Source organism: Struthio camelus, chromosome 1, assembly GCF_040807025.1.
Source record: "Struthio camelus isolate bStrCam1 chromosome 1, bStrCam1.hap1, whole genome shotgun sequence".
Taxonomy (NCBI): domain Eukaryota; kingdom Metazoa; phylum Chordata; class Aves; order Struthioniformes; family Struthionidae; genus Struthio; species Struthio camelus.
In genome coordinates, this window is record NC_090942.1 from 90,923,462 (window position 1) to 90,945,089 (window position 21,628).

The window sequence follows — 21,628 nt, forward strand, 5'->3', positions numbered from 1 at the left end:
CCTTTCTTGCATTGGCACTGACCCCTCTTGCTGTTGCCTGACGCTTTAGTCATTTCCTAGAATTTCACTTGGGTCTTTGTCATTACAACCTAAAGCCTACGCCTGGTGAAGCTTGAACCGTCTACCGTTCCCCTGACGCTTGCAGCCCGCATACCTCTGCCGCTCCCGGCCGCGGGCGGCGCCTGCGCCCGGCCGAGCCCGGGCCACGCCACGCGCGGGGGCGGGGCCGGGGGCCGCTGCCGTCACAGGCTGGGCCGGCGCTCAGCCACTCGGCGAGCGGCGGAAGCGGTGACCAACCAATGAGCTGGGCTGCCCGCCCCGGGGCAGGGGGCGGAGCCGCGGCTCGGCGCGTGCGCGGCCGGGGCCGGGTGGGGGCAGGGCGGCACGTGCGGCGGCGGCGGGGGAGCGCGGAGCCGGCTGCGCCACCCGCGGCCGCGCCGCCATGGGGCGGAAGCTGGACCCCGCGCGGAAGGAGAAGCGCGGCCCTGGGCGCAAGGCCCGCAAGCAGCGCGGGGCCGAGGTGGAGCTGGCCCGCTTCCTGCCGCCAGGTGAGCCCGGCCCGGCCTGGGGGCGCCCGGGCAGCGCCGTCCCGGGGCCGCCGACCTAACGGCGCTTCTCCCTCCCGCAGAGGCAGAGCCCGGCCGGAGGAAGCTGTCCAGCCACGGGCGCAGGAGGTGAGGGCGGCGGCGGGGGAGGGCGCGGGGCTGGCTCGGGGCCGGGCGCCGCTGACGGCCGCTTCCCCTCCCGCTGCAGGGCTGCGAAGAGGCGGCGGGCGGCGGGCGAGGAGCGGCGCGGGGGGCGGGAGCCCGGAGGTGAGTGCGGGGCCCCGGCGGGCTGCCCCGCTTCAAGCCAGTCTTTCCACTGAGTTCCACCACCTGCTCTCCGATGCAGCGGGGAGCGCCTTTAGCAAAGGAGAAATCGGTAAAAAGCCCCCCTCTTCTGTGCGTTAGCCTCTTTCTGCCTTTTATTCCGCTCGCGTCGTGGGTATCGTAAGCACCTTGGGGCGCTGAGGCTTTTAAGCGTGCTGCGTTAAATCACGTGCGTCCGAGTAAGCTCTCACGGCGGGAAGAAGGGATAAACACAGATTTGAGAAATAGGGCTGCTGCGGTATGTCAGGACAGGCACTAAAAAGACTTAGTAGCTGTATTTTTCTTTGGCAATTCTAGTCGTTTCTTTTTCGGGTTTGGTTGGGGGGGGATCTTTGTGCTTGAGCAAACCAGTATGGGGAGCAGTCTCTTCTCTTAGACAAGCAGCTCCGGGCTAGAGTGAAGGAGGCTGCTTTGCATAACAAGTCAAAAACTGGGAGAGCTGTCATATAAAATACTGCCTAACTTAACTGCTTATTCTGCCTGCAGTTAAGGAGCAGGTATCCCCATCGAAGGAGAAACACCCCAAAAAGGTAGTAGCGCAACCCCATCGTTGCCAGTCTGGCTTCAGCGATGGCAATTCAAAATGGCTGACTCCAGCCAAAGCCAAGAAAATCCAGTCTGAAGACAACAACGTGGAGTCATCCAGTGATGATGAGGTGGAAGAGGGCACCTGGGAGATGGAGGAGGATGGGAGCAGCGAGGAGATGGTCGATGATTATGGTGCCTCTTCCTCTGAGGAAGAAGAGGTATGAGCTTTTTGCCCTCGATTTTGCAGAAGAAACTTGGCTTTGCTGGCTGTAAGGACCCAGCAGCCCTGGTGGGGAAAGGGTAACTTTACTGGAAGGCTGGATGGCGAGGTGGAGAACAGCTTTATCCTTCTTCCCTTCACAAGAAGGGAATTTTAAGTTAGCAACTGGTCTCAGCAGAACACTCAATGCCTTCATCTGTTGTTCTTTTTAAACAGAGCAGGTATATTTCATAGAGATGGCACAGATTAAAGGGGTAGTTGATACTAGCTGATACTGTTTCATTAATATTTTGTCTCTCTGTTTAGTTGCTGCCCATTGAAAAAGCCGCCCTGAAGCAGAAATCTGATAGGTGAGGATTTGAGAGCGTCAGGGGTCAGCACAGTCTTTCCTGGTTGGAACACGAGGAGCCTGGGTTGTTCGTTCTTCTGTCATCCAAGAGATGATAGTTGTAAAGTGTCTGAGGAGTCCTGCTATTGTGTAAAAAAACTATATTTTTTTTATACCTAGGGGAGGCCTTAGTGAAGATGACAGTGAAGAGGAAGAGGTGGCAGAAGAGGCAGGCAGGCAGAAGAAGGAGCAGAAGGAAGAAGAGAGTGCGGATCTGCAGCTCAATCTGGATGTAGATGAGCAGTTCAAATTGCCAACTGATGAACAGATTGAGAGAGAGAATATCCTTTTCATCTGTGGCCTCTGTAAACCACGTAGCTGTGCCACTACAGAGCTTGAGTGCAACTGTAGAGCTTCATTTACATTTTATTATGAGCGTTGGTGCCTGACAAGCCGTTTTTAGTTGAATTGCCCTAACAGATAGTGGTAGCTATGTGGTTCTACACCTCTGTACAGCACGGTCAGGGAACCTGTTATTCCCTGTATGGAGCCTGGACCTTGCCCTCAATCTTTTTTTCCAGTCCTAAATGCATGTGGGTGTCTATCGCATAGTTAATTCCCTTCTACCTGGATTCCTGGGTATGTGTTTGTCTAACTCATTCTTAGAGCCTCTGATGACAGCAATTCCAGCATCCAAAGCGCGTGTTCTTGGGCTTAAGTGATCTTTTTCACCTCTTTCTTCTCTACTCTCTCTAATTGCTTCTGGAGAACTTTTAGTCTCCTTTGCGTTACAGGAAATGTTTTCAGTATTGAAAAGCCTTTTCCACGTGTCTTCTTCCCACCCCTTTTCTGCTTTTCTAGACTAACCAAACCGAATTTTTGCAAATACCTTATTTTCCCTGCCTTGTGCGCTTCCTTATCTGGTTGCTATCCTTTGAATCTCCCTTCTGCCTAACTCCAGTGAAAGCGTAGCAAACGATACATGGTAGATGTGCACACTCCAGTAAGGCCTTTCTGGTGCAGGTGCTGTATGCAGTGACTCAGGAGTTTTGCATGACTGGCTGTGCTTTTGAAGGGCCTGCGTGTGAATTCCTTGGTCGTTTACAATTCTTAATGGTCCTTCTACCTGCTGAGCCGCCTGACCTGCACATCATTCACCAGCGCATCAAGAGCAACATGGAGGTGCTGCAGGACTTTGGGGTGAAGCGAGAGGAAGGACGCACGCGACAGGAGTACCTTGCATTGCTGCGCCGGGACATGGCTGCTTACTATTCCTACAGTGACTTCTTGCTCAAGAAGCTCATGGACATCTTCCCACTTCCTGAGGTAGGATGCTGCCCAGCCCATATCTTTACTGACTGGTGGGGATTTGGCTGCCTCCCTAGAACTTCGTTTTTACCTGAAGTTCTCTGGCCCTTCCATCTTCCAGCTGATAAACTTTCTGGAAGCCAATGAAGTTCCTCGCCCAGTGACCATTCGCACCAACACGCTCAAGACGCGGCGACGGGACCTGGCACAGGTGAGCAGAAACCCATGGCTGTCTCCTGCAATGCCTGTCATGCAGGGTGGCTCTGAGGTCTCAGTCCCATCTCTTTGTCTTACAGGCTCTAATTAACCGCGGTGTGAATCTTGACCCCCTGGGAAAGTGGTCAAAAACCGGACTTGTTATTTATGACTCCTCTGTGCCTATTGGTGAGATCACCCTTCCTCTCACAGGGCTTGAGCTGACCCTCTCTCGGCTCCCCTTTTTTCACAGTCATCTTCTTTTGCTCTGCCTTCCCTGTCCAGGTGCCACCCCTGAGTATTTGGCTGGCCACTACATGCTGCAAGGAGCTTCCAGTCTCCTCCCTGTCATGGCTCTGGCTCCACAGGAGAACGAACGCATCCTGGATATGTGCTGTGCCCCAGGAGGCAAGACCAGCTACATAGGTACCTCACTGGAGCCTTTGCCCAGCATCCCTCCCAAGCCTCCCCACAACGTAGTGCGTTTCCCCTGGTCAGGAAAACAGAATGGAACTGAATTCAGGGAAAGGAGGGGTATGATTGTGCCTACGGGCAAAAGCGCGGGAGGTTTTCAGCCCTTTGCTGATGTATTTGGCCCTTTGGCAGCTCAGCTTATGAAGAACACAGGCATGATCTTGGCCAACGACAGCAATGCTGAGCGGTTACGTAGCGTGGTGGGGAACTTGCATCGGCTGGGAGTCACCAATGCTGTAGTGAGTAACTGCGATGGACGCCAGTTCCCCAAGGTATGTTCCTACCTGCTCTGGGTGTTCTTAGCATGCTTACCTAGAGCTGTGCCATCCCTGTAGTAAAGTTCTGCTCCATGAAATCGCTTGTCACAGGAGGATGAGCAGAATTGCAAGGGAGCGTGCTTGTTTGGTGTGGAGAGGGGAGTGAGAGATCTTTCCTGCCTTCCCCATCTTCTGGTTGCACTTCTAGTCTCTGTCTTGGTCTCAGTTCTCGCTCATGAACGTAACTCCAAACGTGCGTCTGCCTGCAGGTGCTGGGAGGGTTTGACCGTGTCTTGCTTGATGCTCCTTGTAGTGGAACAGGTGTCATTTCCAAGGATCCTGCTGTCAAAACGAATAAGGTGAGTGAGCATGGGGACATAAGATGAGGCCTCACACGTGGGTCGTTAGAGGAAAGATTTCCTGGGTAGTTTCATTCTTGGGAAGCGTATGTATTGGCAAAACTGATTTTCCTGCTCCTGTCTTGTGTATTGTACTGGAGCTTTTTTGTGTGTGTGTGTGTGGGGGGGGGGGGGGGTTAGTTCTGCAGAAGACCCCACAATCTTGATGTTGTATCATATGTACCTTGCTCTCCTGTCATCTCTTCATCTACTATAGCGTCCAAAGCCTCAGGTGCTTCCCTGTGCCTCTGTCATCCTAACCTCTATTTCAGGATGAGAAAGACATCCTGCGCTGTGCTCACCTGCAGAAGGAGCTGATTCTCAGTGCTATTGATTCAGTCAATGCTGCCTCAGAGACAGGGGGCTACATCGTCTACTGTACTTGCTCCATCACAGTAAGTCTCCTCCATGCTCTCCGCTCAAGGCACCAGCGAGCTTTGGATCCTAATGCTTAATCTCTGGCAGGTGGAGGAGAATGAGTGGGTTGTGGATTATGCCCTGAAGAAACGCAACGTTCGTTTGGTGGCCACGGGCCTGGACTTTGGCAAGGAAGGTTTCACCAGGTGCGTGCCAGGCCACAAGCTGCACGAGTAACTTTATTCCTTGGTGGCCAAGTTTCAGCAGAGGTATTCTAGTATTTCTCACCCCATTTCCTCCTCCAGGTTCAAGGACCGTCGCTTCCACCCCTCTCTCAAGTCTACTCGGCGTTTCTATCCTCACACTCACAATATGGATGGGTTCTTCATTGCCAAGTTCAAGAAATTCTCCAATGCCATTCCCAAGGCACAAAAAGGTAACCTAGTGCTAGAGCTCTACTGAGATGCCTGGGCCTGCTGACACAGGCTGCTTCCCCTGCGGAAGCCGTATGGGTTTCTCCTACAGTACCTTTCTCTCTCCTTTCAGATGAAGAACCTGCTGTGGAAGCAGCAAGTCCTTTGCCTCTCCCTGATACCACTGTGGAGCCTCAGTCAAAAAAGAAGAAACTTGAGGGATCAAAAGTTGCCGAAGGGCAGAAGAAGCCACAGTCTGCTTTGAAGAAGAGACATTCTTTGCAGGCACAGCGCAGACCTGCGAAGGCTGGCCGGCCTTCTCCCCGGATGTTGCGTGCTCGAGTCCCTACCAGGAAGAAGCAGAGAAAGTGAACCAGAACGAACAGTGAGAGGAACTGCTTTTCCAGGTGTCAGTCCCCTCCTTGGAGTGTAAAGGTGGGGAGCTGCCCTGGCTATGTGTGTACCATCTTGACTTTCCTGCTCTGTGCAGACAATCACTGCAGTAGTCAGAGCCTGGGACAGCTATTGTGTACTCCTTTCCTTCCTCTACAACAAGGACTGGCACTGACCTATTAAAAGTTTTATACTCTTACTCAAATCTTGTCCTTTTCCCTCGAGTGTTGAAGACAGGATTCTGCTATGTCCGTTTACTTCTGTGCCACAGAAATCCCTTCCACTCCCATCTGATGCTCTCACGTTTTCAGCATCTGTCCTCGCTGCTGTTGCTGTTCTGCAACTGAAATCCTAGCTGCTTGGAAGATGGTGATGGCACTTGGTGCCTGGGTCAACAGAGGGCTTCAGGCAGGACTGGAGCTCCTACTCCTAGGCCAGCGCTCCTGCGTTCATCCCCAATTCTCTGTCATCACTGTGTCCTGTTCCAGTTCACCCTTGTGCTTATCTCCAGCCATCTCTTGGTTCGTGGCCTCCTGGACTGCAGTAGGGATCGATGCTGGTCCTGGTGCTATGCAGTCAGGTTCTGCGTCTTTGCCTTTATGTCTGCCTTCTAGATGTGGTTGCTTCTCCTTGAGACATAACAAGCAGTAGCCTATTTCTATTTAAATGTCAGCCCAGGTCCCTTTCCCTTGTCAATGTAAGTTTTTTCTTCTTCTTCTTCTTTTTGTTCTGCTGTCTGACCAGTGAATCTCTCTTTTCTGAGAGACAATCTATTAGTAAACTTTCTACCAAGCACGCTCTCCAGCGTCCATTCCACGACAGTGTGCGGGGAGTGAGATATGTAACAGATCTAAGGCCTAATTCTTGTTTCTTGTAATTATTGTTTTGCTAACTTACTTCACATGATGTTGTACCTTGTTTCCCCCTCTCCCCCAAGCTTTGGGTTCATGGGAAAACTTGATGTGCTAGAACAATCTTTTGTGATTGGTATAAAGCATAATTGAATGCAGTGGAACATAGGAGCTAGGGGATTCTTCCTCTCCTGATCTGCTAGATGTGAAGCTGCTGCTTTTCACTGTTGCCAGGTTCAGCAAGGAGTGAGGCTGAGTAAATTCCAGTGATGCACACAACATGCACGCGCTTAGTATATACACAGCCAGCCACAGGCAAACCAACACAAACAGGAGACAAGTGTCAACAGAGGCCCATGGAAACACAAACAGTACTCAAAACATGAGTGGCAAAAATGGCATAATCCTGGTTTACTTGCTGTTCTATCAAACTTAGGGGTTACTAGTGGATCTTATGTATCAGCACATACACGTGCACACGCAGTTTCACAGATTTCTCTGGTAGCTGGTCATCAGACTTGTGGTCTGTCTGGTATCTGCCTCTCAGCAGACCTCTTGTCCTCCTTATTGGTGGTCGCGTTTGAAGTTTGCTAGCAGATTACAAACGCACATAAATGCAGAGAAAATGATCATCAGTCTGTCCTGCCTGCTCATTAAGCTCTATTTCTGACTAAGTGCAGGGCTCAGCCAGACAAGCATGCTAACCAGCAGCCAACTTAAAGGTGTTCGGTCCTTGTTTCTTCCTCCTTTGTTTTCCCAGGCTCATTCCTCCCTATCTAATTTGATGCTTCCCTTTCCCCACCTTTGATCCTTCCCCTAAACATCCCGTAATAAGTTTTGCTCCTGTAATCTTCCTTAGGAGTTCTGCTCTCTGTTACTTTTGTTATGGAAACAGTTTGACCCTAGGTTTCCGAGGAGCAGAGTCTCACGGACGTCTAGCAGCAAAATTAATTAATTATTTAAATGACGGTACAGCAAAGTAACAGCTTGAGTGGGGTGCCTCCGGGGAGGGACCCCGAACAAAGAAGTTCTGGGGTAATTATACTCCTTACAGTCTTATTTCCCCACCTGCCAGTGACAGCCTCTTCCCGTCTTCTTGACTGAGTCAGTGGTCTCTTTCCTTTTGATTGGTTCACGTCTACATCCCGAGACAGGACGGCTGCTGTGTTCACAGTGCCTTATCTTATCCAAAGGTTAACCGTTAGCTCTATCCATTGTGTTCTGTATCTTTGAGGGCTGGTTCTAGCTGGTTTTGCAGTCACATCCTCAGCAATGTCTCTCGAGCTCGTTCACAATTCACTCCTGTGGCCTGCAGGCTTCATCTACTTTGGGCAGTAGTGCTAAGCTGGGCTAGGGCTAAATTAACTCCCTTTTCTAACACTTTCTCTGTTATCTTTTGTTTATTAGGGTTTGTGTGTCTGTCTGTCTTAACTTATTACATCTCTCGTTTCTTGTCTTTTTATGTTGAGTAGCTGTTAACCAGGTATCCTTGCAGCTGGAAATAATTTTTCCCCATGCTTGACAGTGAATTAGCACAGGGAGGATCCTTTGAATCAATGCGTTTCACTTCAGGCTTGTGGGGCTAGTTCTCTGGAGTGCCTTATATATATAGGGCCTGAGAGAGGTTTTTCCAGGGTCTTTCCAGGAAAAAAAAAAGTTGGATGCTACTAGGAAAGGAATTATTGGACAACAAAATGGAGAAAATTATTAGAGCCTCCCCCCCACCCCGGGTTGAGACTCGGGAAGTCGTTCAGCCTCAGTGGGGCCACGGAAATTCCTGAAAGGGTGGATGGGGGTGTAACCCCAAAATCCCAAGGGTGCAACCAAACTGTGGTCTGCCCCACCGTTGGTTGTAAGGCGAGGCCGGGCCTGCCCTTTAATCCAAACCTCTCGCACGGCCCCATCCTGGCGGCTGGTGCGGGGCCGGGTGAAGGGCCGCCCGCTGCTGCTGCTGCTGCTGCTGCTCCCTCACGGCTGGAGCTGCGCCGGGAGGGGCGGCGGCGGCGGGCGGGTCTCCGCCGCGTCCCCTCCCCTCCTCTCCGCGCCCATGCGAGGGGCGGTGGCTGCCGGGCCCGGGGCGGGGCCGCCCCCTCCCCGCCGCGGTGGGGCCGGGCCCGGCCCTGCCCGCCGCAGCGGAAGCCGCAGCCCCCGCCGCGGGGGCCGGCCGGGTGCAGCCCCCCGGGTGCAGCCCCCCGGGCGCGGCCCGCCCCTGATTGGCGCCCTCCTTCCCCTCCCCCCCCCCGCCGCCGCCGGCTCTCCCGGCCGCGGCCCGCCGCCGCCGCCGCCGCCATGAATCCGTTATTCGGCCCCAACCTCTTCCTCCTGCAGCAGGAGCAGCAGGGCCTGCTGGAGGCCGAGGCGCGGCCCGCCGAGCACCCGGCCGAGCCCTTCGCGGCCGAGCGGGTCCCCCCGCTGCCGCCGCCCGCCGGCCCCTTCGCCGCACCACCCGCCGCCATGGCCCTGCGCAACGACCTGGGCTCCAACATCAACGTGCTCAAGACCCTCAACCTGCGGTTCCGCTGCTTCCTGGCCAAGGTGCACGAGCTGGAGCGGCGCAACCGGCAGCTGGAGAAGCAGCTGCAGCAGGCGCTGGAGGAGGGCGGCCCGCGGGCCCGCGGCGCCCCGCGCCGCGACCAGGCCGTGCAGACCGGCTTCGTGAGCCCCATCCGGCCCCTGGGGCTGGGGCTGGCGCTGGGCAGCAGCAGCCGGCCCACCCGGCTGCTGGGCTCGCCCGGCTGCCACCCCGGCGCCCCCCTGGCGCCGTCCCCCCAGCCGCCACCCTTCGCCGCCACTGCCACCGCTGCCTCCCGCTTCGTGCCCGGCACCATCTGGTCCTTCTCGCAGGCCCGCCGGCTGGGGCCCGGGCCGGAGACCACGCTGGTGCAGGGGCCCGGCGTCTCCTGGATCCACCCCGACGGGGTGGGCGTGCAGATAGACACCATCACCCCCGAGATACGGGCCCTCTACAACGTGCTGGCCAAGGTGAAGCGGGAGCGCGACGAGTACAAGCGCAGGTGAGAAGGGGCAGCCCGGGGCTGGGCTGAGCCCCGTCCCGTCCCATCCTATCCCATCCCGCATGGGGAGCTGGTGGTGGCCGCAGAAGGGAGGGAAGAGAGGGCTGAAGCCCTCCGTGGGGCGGCAGGAGGGCTGCCAGGATTCACGCAGCATCCGGGAGGGTGTCGGCGCAGGAGGAACCAGCGGGCGCGTTTGGGTTGCGGGGTAGCCGCCGGGCTTCCCGGGAGCTCAGAAAGCGTGCGGTGGAGCGCCAAGGTGAAGCAGAGCCTCAGAAAAGCCTTGTGTTGTTTTGGGCCTCCCCACTTCCTTCTGGTGCTGGAAGCCCCTTGGGATGCCAGCCTCACGTCTTCCGGCTTCTCATCCCTGCATGAGCACTAGAAATTGCCTTTTCAAGTAGGTCAGGCGCGGAAGAAATAGCGTGACTCTAGGAGTTGGTGCTTTAAAGGCAGGGGGAATCTGGAAACACTTGGGAAGGAAGAGCAGCCCGAAGGGAAGCGAGGAAGATGTACACGCAGCAGCAAAGGAACCGCGTGGGTTTGGGTTAGAGAGACTCGCGGGAGGAAGAAGTCCCTCTAGATATGCACATGTGTGCTGGGAAGTCCCTTGGCAGGGCTGCTGAAGCCCCCAGGCCCTTTCCTTCCCTGGCTCTTCCTCACAGCCCAGGAATTACTGTTTGGGCTCTCCTGGGCAAGTGTCCTCGCACCAGGTGCTTCAGAGGCAGGCAAGCCATGCAGCAGCACCCTGCTCCTGGAGGTATTTCCTCCTCCTGCCCAAAATAGCTGCAGCTTGCACGTACCTGGGAGAAGGGCAAAGGAGAACGCAAACTAATCTCGTGGCTGCTTTTTTCTTTTTCCTATGGGACGGCCACCGCTTTTCCACTGTGCCTGTAGCGCGGGGCTTCTGTTTCGAGCCGAGCTGCGAGGCTGCTCTTAGATCTGCACGTAGGCTGAGGTCAGGCAGCGAACTGGCATTGCTGGGTCAGGGCTCGGGGAGAGCACAGGGCAGGACAATATGATTAACAGCTTCTTCCCACCCTGAGTGACTGAGTTTGAAGAAGAAAAATCACTTTATGATGCTTTAGAAGCAGTTAAAAAATAAATGATTAAGTAGCCACAGGGGCAAAATGTTGCATTTTACCCACGTGAAATGTATTGCTGACCAGTGCTTTGGAGCTCTGGATCTGGAGCCAAAATCAAGGCTTGGGATCTAGGATGACATCTTATATTTTTGGCTTTATGAGATGAGAAGGGCTGAACAGACTTTCCTGTGACTGATGGTTAGTAGCTGATGGTTTAAAGGCACTGAGTAAGGAACGTGGAAAAAAGTTGGCATTACTTTTTTTTTTTTTTTTCCGCTGATTGCTACTGCTTTTCTGTATGCTTAAGGCCTTTTATCATTAAGGAAGTAGTCGGGTTCTTTTCCCAGGAGTAGGCAGCTCTCCTTGGTTTGTGTTTTTAGATCAGATAGCAGGGAGCTAGTGCCACATCAGGGCAATAGGAGCTAGGAACAGAAGCCACATTTTTGACACAGAGGGCTCAAGTCTCATCTGCTCAAAGCTGGAGACAGTTGGCCAGTGGCAGAGATTAGTGGATTTTCTGCAGGAAAACTGAATTTTCTGCAGGAAAGCTGTGTAGTGCATGAGACAAGGGGTACAGGACGAAACAAGTAGCCCTTGTTGGGGGGGGGGGAACAGATTGGACCCTGTTGGTAGAAGTGGTGCTGCAGAGCCCTTTAGAGAGAATGTGTGGAGCTGTGTGTCTGGCTGTGAAGATGACTCTCCTGCTTCCCTCCGTCCCTGGGGCAGGGGCAGCTCAGGTGGAAAGCCAGGTATGTGGTAGAGTGCTGAAGGAAACCAGGAGACAATGCTGAGCTCCTGAGCAGTGCTGTGAAAGCCCTGCTTCTCCTGGGGCTCTGTATACAGTTACCCTCTCCAATCGACTCCTGACTGACAGACAAGTTTGCTCTGTTGGTGCTGCTGAAGCTTCAGGAGCAAGGAGAGCTTTTTATGCCCGTCCTGCTTGGGAAGGAGCTTTTGGCAAAGCCCACTGGGGAAGGTGACAGAGGGAGAGGGGATGCTGGGGGAGGGCAGGGGGAGCCACCGGGAGCTGCTGCGAGCCTGTGGGCCAATGCTCTTGGTGTAAGCTATTTTTAGGCCCTGTTACCAGGAGCTAGGAGAAAGCAGACCCCACCCCCAGACCCTTTCCTACACCAGGAACTTTCCGAAAGGCATAGCCACAGCTCCTAAGGTCCCAAATACGGGAATGGGATAGGAGGATCTTGTTTCCACCCTCTTCCCTAGCAGAGGGCAGACCCTGAGATCCTCCTCTGCTCCCCTGGAGCAGAGACCTTCCTATCACACCAGGTTCTGATCTACCATGGGGACAATGTGGCCTGTCATCCCCAGGCAGCCCTTTGTGCCGTCTGCGCAAGGGCAGAGCGAAGGGATCACGTTAACACAGGATTTCCTGTTCCTCTGCCCTGAGGCCTTTGGCAGTGAAGCTTCTACTTTCTGAAGCAGCCCGTGGATTGTAGGGCAGCGTTGCCTCCACGCAGCCGCCAAAGAAGGCCCTGCACCCTGCAGAGCGGTGTGGCTGGAGGAGCATCTCTTTGAATGTGCAGTGCTTTAAGTTAAAGTCTAGGCTCTTGGAGGGGGTGCAGGAGCACTGGGGAGGGATGAGAAGAGATGCAGTGGCAGGAGAGAGGCTCGCAGGAGCCAGGCTTGGGAAGGGCAGAACCGAGGGAGGAGACTGTGGCTGCGTGATCTGGAGGGGGCAAAGGGTGCCTGTGAGCAGCCTACAAACCTGCCAAGGGCCTGGGAGCAGAGAGAGTCATCAGACCTGTTGTCTGTCTGCTACACCTGCGTTTCCAAATAGTTTTTGTCTTTGGATGCTGCAAGTACCGACAGGGGTTGGGGGATGAGTAGCATTGTGTTATAGGTGAACTTTTAACGATCCTGCAAGAAAATGCCCCAGGCCGCAGGAATTTGACAATTAAGGTTAAATTCAAAGTTAGTTCAAACATGGAAAAGGGAAATGCACAGCTTTGAGCAGCACCATGCAAGCTGAATAATATCCTGTAGCAGCAGCAGTACAGAACAGTAACTGTTCAGTGCAGCAAGGCAGTCCAGTGTTTGCAATGAAGAGGATTTTTAGAGGTGTAGGAGTTTATTTTGCCGTGTGAGCTTCTTCAAGAGGACACATACGTGAGGGTAGGGGGGCTGTAGAGACAGGACTGTATCTTGTCATGCTGCCAGCTTTGGGAGAGCTGGCCCATAACTGGTAAGGAGGTGGCTGACTCTTGGTGCTGAGGACCTCCTACCCTTGTTCTCTGCCCCCCCTGCCCCCCCCCCCCCCCCCCCCCCCAGTATTTCTGCATTTGGGCAGGTTGCTGCATTGTAGTGGTGCAGGAAGGATGTGCATCTCCGCTTGGCCAGGTGACAGGACTTCAGGGCAGGCTCCACCAGACCGGGGCAGGGAGGTTGTGAGCTGGGGTTATGTGAGGGAGTCTTGCTTCCAGCCAGCAGCCACCTGGCAGAGACTCCTGGCTGCTCTGGGCTGTGGGTGCAGTGATGCAATTGGGTTATTATTAGGAGTGGTGCATTGCAGACTGGACTGGGAGAAAAGGAGCCAGGCAGGAGTTGGGCAAGGAGGAGGTTCGTAAAGGATAGGTGTGCAGATTTGTGGTTTACAGTGAGAATCACTGTTGCCTTCTGCCTGGTTAAGTCAGAATTTATCCAATCTGTACTCATCATAGTGTCAACGTGAAATGAATTCTTTCAAGGATTTGCCGCAGCAATTTCCTTCCCAGGAGACTGGGCTCATAGTCCAGGCTATATAGACCTGGAGAGAGGCAGAGACCAAAAGAGAGAGAAAGCTTCACACAGAGAAATATGCTGAAAATGTTTTGTATAATGGAATGTGTTTTCTCCCTAGGGACAGAGGCCTTATTTGAACAGTTCCCATATAAGGAAAATTCTGCCTTTTAACTTTCTCCTTCCCTCTCTCTTCATCTTTTCCTTCCCACAAAGGGACTCCCCTTCTGTAGCTGTGGGATGGAGCCAGCACTAGTACTAGGACTGAGCACTCTCCTTTGGGTGGGATAAGGAGAAGCATTGCCAGCTTTAAGGGCTTAGAAATCCATAGATCAGGTCTCTTCCAAATTGTAAGGTTGTCTTGATGCCCTGAGATAACAAACTTGAGGGCTTTTCATGAGCTTTCTGGTTTCCTAAATCTTGGGATTTATTTTTCAAACTTACTGTAAATAAGGGTGTGCAGAGATTTTTCATGTCCATGTGCAACTTCAAAAGCTGGGGTCACGGTGGCTGTATCAGGGCTTGCGAGCGTTAAATAGAAACAAGAGAGATGACAGCACTGGGAAGGGCCCAGCTCTGGTTGCCTTCCCAGAGAAATTTCACTTTCCCAGAAGAACCAGATGAATAAGAGTACAGCAACTCTGCACTGTACTGCACCATGCAGTAGAGCGGTGGGCATGGAGCGCATGCCAACCCATTTACTTAATGTGATGCAGTCATTTGGCAAACAGCAGTACAGCTTGGTGGCCTCCCAGCAAAACACGAATTGGACCAACACTGCAACGTGGCCCAAGATGATGATCTCATGGCAGCAAAATATAATGGAGTCCATTGCCTTGCAACGTGTCTTTGCATAGAAAAGCCAGGCACCTTGTAACGGAGTCTAGCACAGTCTTTTGCAAAGCTATAGAGCCTAATATAGCACCCACCAGCCAATCCAGTCTGTCTGTGGGCTGGCTAATATGGTGCAGCCTTGAATAAAATGTGAGATCATCATGCTTCCGTGCTGGAGAAAACAATGTTTTTTAATCCAACCTGTTATGCTGCAATACAGCTGAGAAGACTCCTGCCCCTGCCAGGCCAGTGTGGCCGGATGCAGGGAAGCCCTTTGCTTTAGTCGAGTCAGGACAGCAGCCCTTTGCATTGAAGCGCAGCACAACTTTTCATGCTGTAACGTGGCCTGGTATTAGATTAGTTTGCAGTCACAGATATGACAGATTGGTGCAACTCTGCCACGTCCAGAAAAGCCTGAAGCTGTACGTTGTAGCTCAACCTAACGTAACCCAAGGCCAGCAGGAGGGGTGGGTGGGCAGACAGGCCGGCGGGCTGGGCCAGCCCACTGACCAGCCCTGCAGCAGGGAGTGTGATGCAGCAGCTGCACAGAGCCTGCGGTTGGTGTCCCTGGTGCCCCCCCCGGCATGGAGCAGGGAAGAGTTGGCGCACACAAAGTGAGGTTAGTGGAGAGCGTTGTGGGGCTGGGTTTGTGGCCAGGAGAACTGATGGGCATTTGGCAGCTGTAGCTGCCTGGAAACAAATAGTGTTGCATTCCTGGGTGCATTCCTCCTGCCCACCCCTGGTGCCAGTGTCACCCCCTCATGGATAGCTTTGGGGTGAGGGAGGGACCCTGCAGCTGCCGCTCTACCCTCTCCGGCAGCCAGCAACATGAAGCAGGCAGGATCTGACGAGCACATTCCTCTTTCTAGGTGGGAAGAGGAGTATACAGTGCGTGTCCAGCTTCAGGACCGAGTGGCCGAGCTGCAGGAGGTGAGCAGCCCTGTCCCCCTGCTTCCTCTGTACTGCAGCTGCCCCATGCTGATGCTTATTGGCGTGTCTCCCTCTACCCAGGAAGCCCAAGAGGCTGAAGCATGCCAAGAGGAACTGGCTATGAAGGTGGAGCAGCTCAAGGCAGAGCTTGTTGTCTTCAAGGGACTGATGAGCAATGTGAGTGGTTGACCCCTCTCCACTCTGGCAGCGGTTGCCTGCTTGAGTGGTGGGCACCAGGTTGCTGTGCACTTCCTCAAAGCAGTGGCAGACTCATAGGAGGGAAGGCCTGCACAGAAATGCAACTGTGCTAGATCAGAGCTGCTTGGTGGGGCACATCCAGCACAGAGGTAGTCTGTCAGGGTTGGTCCTGGGTGCGGTAAGCTCAGAGGGAAGGCGAATGCAGTCCCAGAGCGCAGGGACTTTTATTGCCAATAGGAACGTGAGGGATCTGACTATTGTGTGCCTTGCCTAATTCTCTTCCTCCTCCTTTGTCCCACTCCTGCGGTGCTATGGTGGTTGTTGTGGGTTCAGAACATCACGGAGCTGGACACCAAGATCCAAGAGAAGGCCATGAAGGTGGACATGGACATCTGCCGGCGTATCGACATCACTGCCAAGCTGTGTGATGTGGCACAGCAGCGAAACTGCGAGGACATGATCAAGATGTTTCAGGTGAGATGTGCCTGCTGCTAGCCCAGATTCAGCAGCTGTCTCTGGGGAGAAGTGTTCCCAAAGGAGGGAGAAGGCTGAGACAACAACATGTCTCTGCTAGGGGAGACACTTGGTCACCCTCACCCTTGCTCCATGTGGTCCCTTGCTCGCTCTCTCTCTCTCTCTCTCGGATGCTGTGCTTTGGGAGCATCAGGTAAAAGGGCACAGAGAGGAGGTGGATGCTCCAAATGTCACTTCAGGCATCAAGAGTCCCCTCAACCTTTTGCTGTACTGTTGGGCCCTGGGACCCCACAGTGATAGGGAAGCAGTTGCAGGAGGGAGACAAGGTGCTTGAGTGTCTGTCTCTAACTCCATCTCTCTCCTTCCCCTCCCCTCTCCGTCATCTTCTCTCTGTCTCTGTCTCTCTTCTCTGTCTCTGTCTCTTTTCTCTTTCTGGATGTTGCTGCCTTTCTCGTTCTTTCTCTCTCTCTTTTTTCCCTACAGAAGCAGCTGGTTAGTTTCATTCAGTTGAGAAAGTGTACAAATTATAAACTTTCTGTAAAATAAGGTTGGACTGGAAATATTGACATATTTCACTTTTGTTAGACTCTGTCTCTTTTTTCCTGTCTCTGTCACTGTATTTGCCTCTGTCTCTGGATTGGGGTGGTGGGTGATTTGAGTTCTGCAATAAAACCACATTGTTTTCTCATCAGATTCATAGATTCCATCTTTAGTTGCTTAGTTTTAATTTTAGAAAATGCTAAAACCATATTTTAGTCATTGCACCATCTTTAACCTGATCATAATAAGTCCATCTCTCTCTCTCTCTCTCTCTCTCTTGCTTTTCTTCCTTCCTTTCTTCCTTTCTTTCTGTCTCTCTTTCCCTATCTTTCTGTCCCTCCACCATTTCTTTTCCCTCCATCTCCTCTCAACTACCTACTCCTGACCTCGGACCCGGCCTCGTTTCTGTAGTCTCTGCACTTGTCTCCCGTTAAGGTCCCAGCCTCAGTGGGGCGGAAGCGGGAACGGAAGCAGGTCAGCGACGAAGACACCTCGCTGTCAGAGAGTGATGCCTCCCGAAAACCTGAAGAGGAAGAGGAGGATGAGACCACAGCCATGAGTATCAATGAGGAAATGCAGAGGATGCTAAACCAGCTGTGAGTGTGGTCCAGCCTTGCTCTGGCCCACCCCCTGCAGCTCCACACCTCTGCTATTCTGCATTGAGCAAGACACTCATGCAAGTTGACTGCTGCTCCCCTGTCTCCCCTGCTCCCAGTGCAGCACTGAGCTCCCCGCCCCAGCTCCGTGGCCCGACACGACATGAGGCCGGCCTGGCTGTGGGCACAGGGAAAATGGCCTGCCCAGCCACTCTCCTAAATAGGCCCTGTAGCAGTGCTTGTCCTCACGGTGTAGCAGCCTCTTTTGGCCCCACTGGGCATCAGGCTCCTCGTGTGTGCCCTGGGTGTGAAGGCTGCTGGTTTGGGTGGTAGGGAACAGGAGCAGTCTGCAGCTCCTGTTTTCAGAAGAGGCTGAGATGGGAGTTGCTGCTGCAGAGCGGTACTTATGTCCTGTGCTCTACAGCTGTGCCCTGGTAGGTCTGACCCCTCAGGAGACCAGGACCTGAGCCCTCCTGTACTGTGGGTAGGGAACTGGTCTAGCATCTGGCTATAGCCTATAGCTGTGCTTCTGCTTTCCTCTCCTGGTCTGTCTAGGTCCTGTGGGAGGGTGCTCCCAGCTCACTCCCCTCCCCATAAGGAGTGTGGATAAGGTATATTTTGCTATAGGGCCCGCTTCAGTTTCCCTTGTGCCCTCGCATCCATAGCAATGCCCTTTTCGGGTGGAGTGTGGCATGCTGACAGCAGCATATCCCTTCCACAGCCCGCCTGTTACCACCATTCCTAGGTTTTATGAGTCATTGCCTGCATTTGTTGGGGCTCCAGACCATAAAGTCAGTCCCTTCCCTGTCAGCTGTCAGCTCTGGGCAGGCCTGAGCTCTCCCAGACCAGGACCTCCGATAGTTACAGCACTGCCCGCAGGCAGAGGCAGAGCCTGCGATATGGGCCCAGCCAGCATCCAGCCCTCTGCCCCTTACTGTTCTCCCTGCTAGGAGTTTTCTGCTCAGTGCTGAGGTGCTCTTCCCTTGTCTCTAGGAGGGAATACGACTTTGAAGATGACTGTGACAGCCTTACGTGGGAGGAGACGGAGGAAACGCTGCTCCTCTGGGAGGATTTCTCAGGATATGCCATTGCAGCTGCAGAGGTGCAGGGGGAGGTAACGGTAGTGTCAGGTTCTCCATCAGATTCAGGCCTGGGCTTGCACTTTCTCTTTGGGAGAGAAACTTGATCCTGCTTGAGCCTGGGGAGGTGCTCGTTCAAAGACCAAACGTCAGCCTTTCCATCCCTTAGAGGTCTGTACAGGTACTTTTCCCCCACTCCTTCGCTTGAACGTGTTACCACATCCTTGTGAAGGCCCTTGCTTCTCGCTGTTACACAGACCAGAGGCCTCTAGTCTGAAAGGCTTGCTAAAGGCATGGCCTGCACACCAGGGGAGAGGTGCCTTTCCCAGCTGCAGCCCCTTGAGAAGAGAGACTGCCTCTGGCTGCTCTGGACTCTGGCAGGCCCCTGTTGGCCTCTCCAGCCCACCTGACCACTTTTCGAGCAGGGCAGCAACGTGGTCTGCTCAGCCCAAGCTCGGGCCTCGAAGTCTAGCCAAAGCTCCTTCTGTTTTGCATCTTTTGACCCCAGAAGCCCTCTGGGGATGGGTTTGTTGTGCTTGGACTTGGTTTGTGCATCTTCTGCACTCTCCGGTACCTCTGAACATTGCTGGGCTTTTTCTGGGTTGAAGTGCTCACTGCCCAAGGTGGTAAGTCTCAGGACTCTTTACCCCAAGTTGCTGGGACTGAGTTGCCTGCCTTATTTATCATTCTGTCTGACTACACTGCTTCTATTTCTCCTCTTTTTCTGACACTGCCAGTCCTTTTTCTAACTTTCTCTCTCTTTCCTTTGGTTCCTCATGTCGGACTTCTCTCTGCCTCTAAACGTGCTGTCTCCTCTCCCCAGCAGCAGGATGACAGCCTGGAGAAGGTGATCAAGGACACAGAGTCATTGTTCAAGAGCCGTGAGAAGGAATATCAGGAAACCATCGACCAAATAGAGGTGGGAGGAGGAGGAAGTGGGGAGGACATGACACAAAAGGGTGGGAGATGAGGGAGTGGGTCCCCGGAGGAGGAAGAAACAAACTGCTAGAGCAGGTAGTTGATAATGGGGGGTGGCAGCCTAGGATCTGGCCATGCCCCCTGCTCTGCACTGCACCCTGGGCTCATCTCTGCACCGCTTCCCTTGTGCAGCTGGAGCTGGCCACGGCCAAGAATGACATGAACCGGCACCTGCACGAGTACATGGAGATGTGCAGCATGAAGCGGGGTTTGGATGTACAAATGGAGACCTGCCGGCGACTCATCACTCAGTCTGGGGACAGGTGAGCCTGAGCAGGAGGGCCAAGATACCTGTGCTCTGGGCAAGGACTGGAGCCAGAGCAGTGGTGACTGGGAGTTTACAGCACTCGGTAGTATTTCCCACCCTGTCCTAGTGTGGCTTGGGGAGAGGATGGTCCCTAGAGCCAGGGCCATTGGATTTCCAGTGACCAGTCCCCTCATAGGTCGTGGTGCCATGTCTTCAGAAGGTGAATTGCATACAGGGGTCAGTTTTGACAGGCAACTGTGTAAAGAGACCCTGGCACCCCTGACAGAGAGAGGAGCTGCCACTGTGCAGGGACATGGGGTTCATGGGAGTGCGGAGCCAGGGTGGCTCCAGGCCGGGCACATCTGTGGTGGGTTCTCACTCTCACCCCTTAGCCTCACGTAACTTGGCTGGGTCCTGCTCTGGGCAGGCTCCTCTGGCATCTCCCCCAACACTGCTTCATGCCCTGGATGGTCCTTTCTTCAGCTGGTACCCTCTGGGACCCTCTCCAGCACCCAAGGATTCCCACGATTCCTACTGGCCCACACAAGCCCCAGGGGAGTGGTAGGGGTATTTCAGCTTCTCTTCTCCTTGCTCTGGTGCCCCAACTGGAGGAAATGCTTGGCCCTTCCCCTCAGCACTGATCTGACGGCAGCCCTTTATCCTTCTTTCTAGGAAGTCTCCTGCCTTCACCCCAGCCTCAAACAGTGAATCAGCCCCGAACGAGGAGAGTGAGGAGTCTGATCGTGACCCACCCAGTGATGCGTCCATCAGATAATTAGGGGAGGCCTTGTTTCTTCAGCCCCCCCCCTTCCTGGCAAAGGGGTGTCTGAGCCACGCCTGGGAGAGACTAAGAGGGACATGGACCTCTGGTAAACTTCTGTCACCCATGCGACCCCCATTTGGGGGTGGGTGGCAGATCACCCCCCCACCCCCCACCCTGCAACAGGCTGTCCTGTAAATGGGAATAGCTAGATAGACCTGAGGGCCTATGTCTGGTCTCCTCATCCTCCAGCCCCCTCTCTATTCCCTTTCCCTGCTTTGGTTTAACTGCGGTTCAGGCAGGGAGGCTCCGCATTTACTACAGCACTGTTCTCCAGGAATTGTCCCCAGGTCCTCCCACGCGCACCTCCTCCAGCCTCTGTCCTGGTGTACTTGATTTGCCCCCTCCCCTCCTGCCCACTTTGTGCCGCACAGAAGCAGAACCAGAGCTGTACTTCTCTGCAAACTGGACCTGATACTGGTGCCAACTGGACCGAGCCCTGGACTCTCTATCCTTACTGCTCACTGAGCACGCGTGTGGTCCCTGTACCACACCACACCAGGTACCAAGAGCCTCTCCTCCTCCAGGGCAGGGACCGAGTCCTGCTCGCCATGCACTTTGCTTTGCTGCGCGTTCGTGGTGCGTGTGTGACGCACATGTATGTGTTTGTTATGGAAATGAGGGATCATTAAATGGGACAGTTACCTTTTCTACAGCTTCTCTGGGTGTGGGCTCTCACTGTGCTGCAGCAGGTGCTGGAGCGTGCTACTTGAAGGAGGAGAAATTCCCTCTGGGCTTCCTCTACCAGACCCTGCTCCAAGCTTACTTCAGCTGGGGCCTCCCTCGGGGACGCTTCTATCCCTCAGACGTGCCTGGTCTGAGTGGCAGGAAAATGTTGGCAAAGATCCCCATTTCTGGAGTCACAAACCCTCCAAGGGCCATATGTAACAGTACTGCATGGACCAGACTCCATGTTAAAAATAAAACTGAACCAAGTTGTTCTATCAGAACCAACACTGATGGCACCTGCTTCTGAGGCATCTGTGCCTCCTTTGCCACAGGCCAGTGTGTGTGTCCTCACTCAAGCTGTCCTCCAATTCCTTTTTTTTTTTTTTTTTTTTTAAAAAACACTCGCTTTTGCACAAAATCAGTGGTTAGCAGGAGGGCTGGTGCTGAGGGCAGAGGGAAGGAATGAGTGAGCAATGCTGAGGCTAAGTGACTGACACGGTCTCAGTTCTACTGAAGAAACAAAGCTGAAGCTGGCTTGTGCCTTGTGAACCTTCCTGTCTAATAGCTTGATCTTTTCTGCTGCATCAGCTCTTTACTGTAGTGTCCCAGAGCATCTTCTCACCTTTCCTCAGCCCCATGTCTAACCCAGGCATAATCAGAGATGGAGATGCCTTGTGTCATTTACCTGCCTGGACCTTACACCTTTTCCTCCAGTGATGTGACATTTGAATCCTCTAGGGTGGGAGGTGGGGTTTGGTGGCCTGCTGAGAGGTAGCGTTTTGCTGGGCCATCTGCAGGTCAGTGAAGCCAGGCTGCATAGCACAGGCAGGAGAAGCTCCAGAGAGA

At 53.9% G+C, this 21,628-nt stretch overlaps 2 protein-coding genes across 12 annotated transcripts; both read left to right on the forward strand.

Annotated features, from left to right (window-relative positions):
- The first annotated feature begins 356 nt into the window (after window positions 1-356).
- Window positions 357-5,945, forward strand: NOP2 (NOP2 nucleolar protein). The gene is made up of 16 exons (XM_068931017.1): window positions 357-548; window positions 629-674; window positions 754-812; window positions 1,356-1,615; window positions 1,924-1,967; window positions 2,126-2,286; window positions 3,072-3,271; window positions 3,375-3,464; window positions 3,550-3,637; window positions 3,734-3,874; window positions 4,055-4,194; window positions 4,449-4,538; window positions 4,850-4,972; window positions 5,043-5,140; window positions 5,240-5,370; window positions 5,481-5,945. The coding sequence occupies exons 1-16, from the start codon at window positions 443-445 to the stop codon at window positions 5,717-5,719; spliced, it is 2,016 nt and encodes a 671-aa protein (XP_068787118.1). The 5' UTR covers window positions 357-442; the 3' UTR covers window positions 5,720-5,945.
- A 2,870-nt stretch (window positions 5,946-8,815) lies between these two features.
- On the forward strand, window positions 8,816-20,768 carry IFFO1 (intermediate filament family orphan 1). 11 transcript variants are annotated; one of them, XM_068931059.1, is made up of 9 exons: window positions 8,816-9,605; window positions 15,121-15,181; window positions 15,263-15,358; window positions 15,713-15,853; window positions 16,805-16,989; window positions 17,983-18,091; window positions 18,892-18,987; window positions 19,179-19,309; window positions 19,966-20,768. In XM_068931059.1, the coding sequence occupies exons 1-9, from the start codon at window positions 8,881-8,883 to the stop codon at window positions 20,066-20,068; spliced, it is 1,647 nt and encodes a 548-aa protein (XP_068787160.1). In that variant the 5' UTR covers window positions 8,816-8,880; the 3' UTR covers window positions 20,069-20,768. The 11 variants fall into 11 exon arrangements, with proteins under 11 accessions (XP_068787160.1, XP_068787165.1, XP_068787156.1 ...); XM_068931064.1 differs by having other exon boundaries at window positions 8,848-9,605; window positions 16,829-16,989; window positions 17,983-18,103; window positions 18,895-18,987; XM_068931055.1 differs by having other exon boundaries at window positions 8,863-9,605; window positions 17,983-18,109.
- The last annotated feature ends 860 nt before the right edge of the window (window positions 20,769-21,628 follow it).